Here is a 9,690-nt window from a genome sequence, read left to right on the forward strand (position 1 = left end):
ACCATTTGCTAGACTTAGGCTTCGAAAGAAGCTTAAGTGAATCGACTTTTTATGTCAAGAAAGTTGGCTCTAACATTATTATTATTTCTCTGTATGTTGATGATTTACTTGTGACAGGAAATAATATAGTGTTGATTGAAGAATTCAAAGAGGAGATGATGAAAGTCTTTGAGATGACCGATTTTGGAGAGATGACCTATTTTCTGGGAATGGAGATTAAGCAAACTCAGAATGAAGTGTTTGTTTGTCAAAAGAAATACATGAAGGAGATTCTAAAAAGATTTAGAATGGAAGAATGCAAGAGTATGAACACACCTATGAATCAAAGAGAGAAGCTAATGAAGGATGATGGTGCTGAATGAGTACAAGAAGGAAGCTACAGGAGGTTGATAGGATGTTTGATGTATCTTACAACAACAAGACCAGATATATTGTATGTTGTAAGTGTACTGTCCTGTTTTTTGAATTCTCCAAGTGAATTGCATATGAAAGCTGCAAAAAGAGTGCTCAGATATGTCAAAGGCACCATAGATTATGGAGTCAAATTTAGCAAGTGTCAGAATTTCAAACTTCAGGGATTTTCTGATAGTGATTGGGGTGGTTCTGCTGATGATATGAAAAGTACTTCAGGGTACTGTTTTATTTTTGGCGCAGGATGTTTTTCTTTGTGTTCGAAAAAACAAGAGATTGTTGCTCAATCAACTGCAGAGGCAGAATTCAATGCTGCGACAGCTGCGGTCAATCAAGCTTTATGGATAAGAAAAATCTTTTGTGATCTTGGTTTGGAGATGAAGGAAAGCACTGAGATATTTGTGGACAAAAGCACTGAGATATTTGTGAAGCTATATTTTCTGAGAGAAGTGCAAAAGGATGGTCTAGTGAATCTGGTATATTGCAGAACGGAAGAGCAGCCGACTGATATTTTTACGAAAGCTCTTCCAGCAAGCAAATTTGAATTCTTGAGAAGCAAACTTGGAATTTGCAGCTCTTGATGCAAGGAGGAGTGTTGAAGTCTGCCACATGAGCTGTTAACTAATGCTGGGTTGGAATGATTACATGGCTGCCGATGTTTACATGGCTGCCGATGTGTTTTTTCTGTTTTCAAAGATAGAATTTTCTGTAGTAGTTTTTCAGTTATGATTTTCCTAGTCTTTAGGCATATAGCTGTTGGTGGACTTAGTTCCTATTAATTAGGTAGTTCAGTTTTTTTGAGTTACTGAATTAGTTACTGCAGTTTGTTAGGATTTTGCTGTATTTAAATAGCTTCTTTGCAGCATAATAAAAACATCTCTCTTTTCCTCTTCATTTGTTTTATGTTTTTCCTCTGTAAACATCTACAAGAACTATTTATCAAAGAAGTAAATACTGTAGAAAGATGTACGAATCTTTTGGTTGGTTCGAAGATTAGTTTTATATAACTGATACATCATTTGGAAACAGCCTATCAACCTCTGAGGTGGAGTTAAGGTCTGTGTATGCGCTATGCTCCCCAGACGCCACTTTGTGGGATTATACTGGGTATATTGTTGTTGTTGTTGTTGTATAACTGAGACTCTGTTACTGCACCAGCTTGGTGCCTTCTTATCCATTTCAAATAAAGTACCTTTTTTATTGAGAAAAAAGGTCTTTTGTCCATATATCCACTTGTTAGTAATTTCATTGCAGTAACAGAAGTTGAAAAATTAGTGAACAATCTGTCTATCGGATGTTTGCTATTTCGCTGAATTAAAATACTTTCATGGACGGATTCTCATGAGAATTTTTGCTGACTGCTCCTCCTCCCTTCTCATCCGTTTTTTTCCTTCATTGACCATTTATGATCAGTGGTCCAGTGTTGATAATGGTTCTGGAGAAAGGGAATGCCATAGCTGACTGGCGTACATTAATTGGCCCAACAGACCCACTCAGGGCAAAGGTTACTCATCCTCACAGGTTTAGACCTCCTCTCTTCTTCTTTTTTTCCTATTTTTAATGTCTGGTACTATTACATGGGCTCATGTTCTTTGTTTTCTATTACCACGTGTTTCTTGTATAGTTGTACTTCGTTTATTGCATTATTTTGTTGTTGCTACTGTTCCCTTTTCTGGATGCTGTGTTCTGCTTTCCATTTTGCATTCATATGTTGTTAGTTATTACTGCTTGCATTTCCGTGTTCCGTTTTTTTCTTCAAACGGTGCTCGAGTCGAGGATCTTTTAGAAACGGCCTCTCCGAGATAGGGGTAAGGTGTAGCATACACTCCATCCTCCCCAGACCCCCACTTGTGGGATTACACTGTGTATGTTGTTGTTGTTGTACTATTACATGGACCATATAGTTAGAAGATTAGAAAGTAAATAGATAGCCATAGCAGGAGTTTGCCTTCCTTATAGAAAAGAGGTACTACCTCATTTTAACTCGTTAGAAAATGCTTTTATCAAAGATTTGCTTTTGAAAATTGAAACATTGTAAAATACGTGTAATTCTTGATTTCCCCCAAAAAGGTTTCTCCTTCATGGCATTACATTATTGCCTTCACTGATATTTTTCCAAATTCTGTCTCTCCTACATATGATTAACTTAATACCTAAATCAGCTAGCTTCTTCTCCCTTTCTTGTCACGTGCTTTCGTAAATCGTCTCTATGTGATCTATAGGTCAGGATTCGAGCCATGGAAGGAGTCACTAATGCTTGTATTAGGTAGGTTGTCTACGTCACATCCCTTGGAGAATGGCCCGCCCTTTCCCCACTGCTAACGCAGGATGCTTTGTGCACCGGGCTGCCCCCATGAATTGTGATTGAAGATGTTAAAGTTGTTGATGGTGCCTTTGACTTCATTGACTGCATACATAGTACATAGTTAAAGAAGTTTCAGTCTAAGTTGCTTGTAACCAACTTGGTGTTGTTTTCATTAATATAATACCTACACTTATCCAAACAAAAAAATATTATTAGGCTTTTGTTAATTCTGAATAAGACATGTTTCTTTAACCCGTGTCTTTATACATTCAGTATCAGAGCCATATGTGGGCTGAATTTACAGGAGAATTGTGTTCATGGTTCTGACTCACCTCAGTCTGCTGCACGGGAAATCTCTTTCTTCTTTAAAAGGACTTCATCAGGTCAAATTACTAAACCCCGGTTATGTTTTTAATTATGTACATGCAAAAGAAAAGGAGTGATGATATTTGGCTTTTGTTGGCTATGACTTGTGTGATGATTTCGGTTTGCTGGCTGTGATATGTTGGTTAGTTATCAGTACTCTTTAGATCCTACATGAAATGCTTGAGTAACTCTGGGTAAATTGCATGTGTTGGTTATCAGTTAGCCAAATAGCATCCAGGTGCCATCTTGCATACCATGTTTAAGCTTTTCTTGATTGAGACAAATTAATTCTTCTGCCGCTGGGATTAACAGAAATGAGGTCCTAACAGTTTCACTGGCTTTTGCCACTCACTGCCTCTTCTCTTTTGCTTCTGAACTTCTTGAAATGCTTCCTCGAAACCTCCCAGGGTTGGAGATGAGACTATAGGTGTCTATGTCTGGCACTTGTTTTTACTTTTTCTTCTAGGAACTAGATTAGCTCATCTTTAAATTATAAGATGAAATGAGTTGAGCACGATAAGAAGGGACTAAATTTAAAATTGTTCTGTAACTGTATGCGCAAAAAACCCTTAATTGCGATGGAAGTATCCTGAAACCAATTTCATGATTTTGACATTTTATTTTTCCTGCTTCCTCAAAAGTTGTTCACATAACTAGGAAAATGTCATTCCTCTCCGGTGCAAATGCCCTCCTCCCCTAATTTCCGACCTAAACAAAAGAAAAGACAAAAAAATATTTTAAAAAATAGTACCTGTCTTTGCTTGGTTGATGTACCAAGCAAATTCTCTGCAGACAGTGGCGGAGCTAGAAATTTTAGGAAGGGTGTTCAATAAAATAGAAGTTCCTTTAAAAATAGATAAATGGTTGCAGCCGGTGGGGATTGATCCTGTGTGCAGACCCCCACCTTTGGCTTTTACTGAACACTTAGCACCACTAAGCTACATCCCTTAATGTGTTAAGGTTGTTCAAACCTTTATATTTAACCATATAGAATAGCATTTTATCTATATACATGATACAATTTTCCGGCAAAGATTGTCCACCTGACCACCCTTGGTACAAGGTGGCTCCGCCCCTATCTGCAGAACCTACTAACTTGAAATTAAAAACAACAATAACATACCCAGTATAATCCCACAAGTGGGGTCTGGGAGGGTTGGTATACACAGACTTTATCTCTACCGGTCTACCTGTGTGGGGTAGAGAGGTTGTTTCTGATAGACCCTCTGTTCAAGAAAATCGTTTTTCCAAAGAGTGTTGAAAGAAATGCCACTATCCAGAATTAAAATGTTATCAAGAATCAGAGGCTAAAATGTAGTCGATCCAGTGTCAGAATTTTGTGCTGTGTATCTCCCACTTAAAATCAATCGAACAAATATCTTAACAGAATCAAAACTGATCACCACTGTATCTCTGCCGCTTATTGTAAACAAATGGCGAGTTTTTATCATGAGTATGATGTATGAGTTTTTCGTCCTTCAGTTTTTTACATCAGATCACACTATTTGTCATTCTTTCTGTACTATCTGCTTTGATATGCTTCTTCTTGAGCCGAGGGCAAGGTGGGGGTAAGGTCTGTGTGCGCTCTAACCTCCCCAGTTCCACTTGTGAGATTACATGGGCATGCTTTTGTTGTCGTTGTAGAGGAGGGCAGGGAACACTTGCAGTTAATTTGCATACTTGTTGCAATCAAGATTCTCTGACTGATTTACATTCACAAAATTCGTTCCTACTGCAGGACATGTATATAAGCATGACGAATTATAAGTTCTTGAAGAAGGGTTGTCTTCCATTCAGTTTGCTCTATGAACAGTTTGTTGCAGCTCACCTAACTTAGAGTTGTCCTCTGAGATGGTATATCCTGCAAGACCAAGTTTAGTAGACTGATTTATTGGGGCGATACAGTAGATTTCCTTCTTGGCAGCTATCAAAGCCACATGGAGCCTATATTATAGGAGCTTAGTGCTCAGTATTTTCGACATCTAACATAGATATACGTGTGAAAAACACTAAAATAGCAACCAATATTGTACCATGGACATGCAACATTTTATGAACCATGGCAGAGCGACTTAGTGGATCGGTATCAGTATCATATGAAAGAATATTTTTAGGCAGGAGTTTTACCTTTCTTATTTGCTTATCGGGAAAAGTCATCAAAATCACCCTAAATTATACTCAAAAAGTTACTTACACACCTAAACTGATGTGACGACTTATTACACACCTATTCTTATTAGAAGTGAATTTAATAGCCCCTCTAATGTTCAAAGCCAGTCGCATACTCCTGCATGATTTACATGCGCCGGCCTATTAAATTCAAGTCAAACGTGTAATTTTTATATTTATTTCACTTTTTTTTTTTCATTCATTTTTGACTTTCTCTTCTTCCCCTTTTTTTTTCCACCTAAACCAAGCTTCCATGGTCGTTCTCATAATGCCATCATCTTCTTCCCTTATCTATATAAAATCAATACAATCAAGCAATAACTATATAAAATCAATACAATCAAGCAATAACTTCATCCAATTCAATTGATTTTGCTGTACAACACCATCACCACCTAATAATTGTGTCACTCTACATCAAATATCACACCCTCATTGTCACCAAAATCAATGTGCCTCACCGACCACTAATTTCACCACGGACACCGAAACAAAGTTTGAGCAATTTTAATATACTATTATTGATTTTGAACAAAATTGAAAGAGAATTTTATAGAGAGAAGATAAATTTAAAAGAAGTGTTAAAAGATTGAATTATGAGCAAAATCCATAAACTTTGATGGAGAAAGAACAGAAATATAAAAATAAATTGAAAAATTGATTTTTAACTTGATGATGGGAGCAATAAGATTTAATCAATTTCAAATATCTTATCGGAAAAACTTTCGACCGGAGAGGATTCCACCCTCAATCTTATTTGCTTTTCTCTCCATAAACTATCATGAATTTTTTTTCTCCATCAACCATAGCAAGAGAGGAGTGATTGCAAAAGTATAAATAACATAAATACCAACCCTTTTGAAAGTAATTACACTTTTTCCTATTTTTTTAATTACTTTACTCTCTCTCCCTATTAATATACATAACATAGTTGACATATACATAACATTCTGTGTATATGTTAGAATTTTTTGTAATATTGAAAATATAAGTCATGTATTTGTATAATTTTTAGTTAAAAAAATGTTGAAGAAAGGAAGATGAGAGAAAAAAAAAATTAAAGCTCTGGTGAAGAAGAGAGTATGCGCGGGGTGGGGTTTTAAAAAGTTTTTGGCTTTTTTTTTTTCAGACGCACTTCTTCTTTTTTAATTTAGCATTATTTCCATGTCAGATTTAGAGTGAAGTTAAATTCACTTTTAGGGATCGTTTGGTAGAGTATATTAAAAAAAATAATGCATGTATTAATTTTGTGTATTATTAATATCTTATTTGGTATCATTTTTCAATCTAAATATAACTAATACTTGCACTAGTTATACACTCTATTGTTTATTATGTTATGCATTATTTATACCACTATTTTCCTATGTATTAATAATATAAAGAATTTCTACACATACATTAATTTAGTTAATGACAAAATTACCCCTCAAATTCCTCCTTTCATTGTACCCTCGCTGTTTCTCTATATGAACCTCTCTTCTGTATCCTTTGCCATGGAAAAACAAGAGATATTTTCTCCACATCTTTTGCCTTTCACTTGATCAAGCATTATTTGCTTTTCTCAACTTTGTTAGTACTTCCATTAACTCTATCTCTTTTGTCTTTTTTTTTACCCAATATTTTACAATTTGATATAGTTTTTTCTCTGTCATAATCAGCGATTTATGCCAATTCAAAACTGCTAGTTGAACGCTTTGTTCACTGCTCGTCGGAAGGTATCTCCACACCTTGTTCTTGCTTCGTTTCGTTGTTTTCACTTTCTAATATTGTTGTAGTTGGACTATGTTGTTCATATTTCTCATGTGGCTATGTGATGGCTAGGTTTTATTGCTTAATACCTTGATTGATAAAGAAGGATATTTTTGTAAACAAATATTTTTTATAAAAGTTATGTAAGAAATGTTATTTCTAATATATCAAAACAAACAAGTAATTAATACTAGCATTACTAATACAAACATTATTAATACATCCTATTTTGCATTAGTTTTGTACACTACCAAATGACCCCTTATTAAGAATATGTGTGTATTAGGTCACCATGTTAATTTAAGTGTGTAAGTGACTTATATAATTTAGGATGATTTTGATGACTTTTCACTTTGCTTATATATTAACTCAAACTTTTTCTTTAAGCCGGATATATGTTTGTCAAATTACATATTTCAAATCATATGTTAGATCCTCAAATGGGCTTGAGTGTTCCACAAATCTGAACTTGACTAGGAGTGATTCTTGATCGTATATCACAATGCGATCGCAGAAGGTCATAGCATTTTGGTCTCCTACTTCTGTCTCTTTTTGCAACTAACAAGACCAATTTTGTATTTGCAGTCTGGTTTTGCGGTCTGCAGATGGGTCATTTTCTTCCCTTAATTATGGTCTATATAAAGTATGCTCCCTAAAATTTTTTGTAACTATCTCAGTTTTTCTGAGTTTCATACATAAACTATTGAAAGCATGAATTTCCTACCTTAACTATCACCAATGATTAGCGAAATATTGATACTAGTATTTACGACTTGTTAAAGGTATCAACCTATGATAAGAATATCAGAAGAAACAACACAAATTACTCTGATAAGGAATTTAACTGGATTCGGAGACTTTTGGCCCCCAACAAGATCAAGTTCTTCATGTGAACTTTCTCCATCATGATGTTGGGTTCGAAATCGAGAGGGCGTCATGTGGAAGCTATTAGTTGCAAACTATCGTGGTGATAATTCAGACAACAAAGAAAACAATACTATAAATATAATATTATTATATGATTTGGCCAATTAGTCTACGTATAAAATCTAATATTAAAAAAATATTAAACCTATTGGGAGAAATCTCCCCCTAAACCAGACTCTTTGATGACTATATTGTGGATGCTGATGTGTTGAGGTATGAGTAGGGTGTTTTATTTATAGATGTCCAAAACTTTTCCTCCAAGAAAAAGGTTAGCCAATTATAAAAAAAAGTTTTATATTTTTCTTTCAAGAAAAGTAAAAGTATTTATGGTTATTTTTATTTTTCTTACAAGAAAAAGTAAAACTTGAATTTAGTAAGAAAATCGGGGCAAAAATGCTAACACATGAAAGACTCCTCACCAATAACTTCCTCTCTCATGGGACTCAGCATCTCCAATCAATCACTTGTAGTGTGGCTATGCTAATGAAAACATCAAGCACATTTCTTTGATAGTCCAAATGGAACCAACTTTGGACAAATGCTTGCAACATGAGTTCTCCTGACTCCCCTGGTAAGTGGAGGTGTGTGTTGGGGTGAGGGGTGGGGGTGGGGGTTCCAGTTCCAACACCAAAATTGACAAAGCACCCGGAAAATTTGAGTTTGTAAATATGATTTTGCCATCTATTTTTCATCGAATCAGTTCACTGGGAAAACGCATGGTGGAAAACATATCCCCATCAAAGCAATGGGAAGCTTCCTAATCTTTTTTCTTGTGAAAATATTACTAGTTTTTCTTTCTCATTGATTCAATTAAAATATATGTGAAAATAGTTATTGAACATTTTCCGATTGAAAATTTCAATGGAAAAATAATGATTTTTAAATTGTGAAATAACATTGTGACGTATCATTTAGCTTACTAGAAACAATAATTATTACTATATCAAATTGATTCACATTAATTTGGAAACCTTCTAACAAAAGAGCGTTCAAGCTTAACACAGATAGCTCTTTGCTTGAGCAACCCTGATCTGAAGGAATATCAGAAATAGCAATGACGTTCAGGTAATTAGCTTTTTACCAAGGGGGATTTCACTCTCAGCTTTATTGAACTTATAAAAATTATTGTACAACAAGGGTTAATCCTGATAAAATTTAGGGTGTATAAGGATAGTATTAAATAGGGTATATTAGTAATGTTGTGATCAATTAAGTAACAAGGTTGTGATAAGATTGTTTGGTTTGTTATATTAATGAGAAAATACATCAAATTCCTCCTCAATTTGTCAACAAAACTTAGTTTAGACCCTAAATTAATCAGACAATTATATACTCCCTTAATAACTTTATTTTGAATTAATTTCAACCCTTACGGCTGACGTGGCAAAAAAAAATCATGAATTTTTTTTTATAAGGGCCCACTTTGTCCAGTGGGAGAATGATGAAGCTCCTCCCATGGCGAGGTATAACCAATGAAGGACATGGTACTCTCTTCTCCAAAATTCGCAATATTCCACCATCCTTATTCTTAACAAACATGTCCCGTTTTCTATTCCATTCTCAGTCAAATCAAGAAGATGATATCTTCGACCCTCCATTTTTCCCCACTTCCAATACCTTAAAAATCCAAAAATCCAAGAAAAATAAGCAAAAAGGAGAAAAATATGAAAATGAAAAAGATCAAGTTTTACTGTTAATTCCGAATTGCCCTTTGATTTTGAGTATCAAAACGTCAATTGAATCGGTGCCTTATCTATCCT

General features: G+C 34.9%; 1 protein-coding gene and 1 long non-coding RNA gene across 7 annotated transcripts in view; both read left to right on the top strand.

Annotated features, from left to right (window-relative positions):
- The window catches only part of LOC107850635 (probable nucleoside diphosphate kinase 5), a 12,660-nt gene extending 7,458 nt beyond the window's left edge, over window positions 1-5,202 (top strand). For 2 of the 4 annotated variants that reach the window (XM_047400920.1, XM_047400923.1), the window contains exons 3-5: window positions 1,825-1,932; window positions 2,990-3,099; window positions 4,821-5,202. In XM_047400920.1, the coding sequence (XP_047256876.1) occupies window positions 1,825-1,932; window positions 2,990-3,099; window positions 4,821-4,849 (247 nt within the window). In that variant the 3' untranslated portion in view covers window positions 4,850-5,202. Of the gene's footprint in view, window positions 1-1,824; window positions 1,933-2,633; window positions 3,100-4,820 lie in introns of those variants that run through there. The other 2 variants (XM_047400924.1, XM_047400922.1) reach the window with 2 other exon arrangements.
- A 1,388-nt stretch (window positions 5,203-6,590) lies between these two features.
- LOC107851864 overlaps window positions 6,591-9,690 on the top strand; it is an 11,143-nt gene continuing 8,043 nt past the window's right edge. The window contains exons 1-3 of one of the 3 annotated variants that reach the window (XR_001669197.2): window positions 6,591-6,823; window positions 6,913-6,969; window positions 7,589-7,646. This is a non-coding gene — a long non-coding RNA (uncharacterized LOC107851864). The remainder of the gene's footprint in view (window positions 6,824-6,912; window positions 6,970-7,588; window positions 7,647-9,690) is intronic. The other 2 variants (XR_001669196.2, XR_001669198.2) reach the window with 2 other exon arrangements.

Source organism: Capsicum annuum, chromosome 12 (assembly GCF_002878395.1).
Source record: "Capsicum annuum cultivar UCD-10X-F1 chromosome 12, UCD10Xv1.1, whole genome shotgun sequence".
Lineage (NCBI taxonomy): Eukaryota > Viridiplantae > Streptophyta > Magnoliopsida > Solanales > Solanaceae > Capsicum > Capsicum annuum.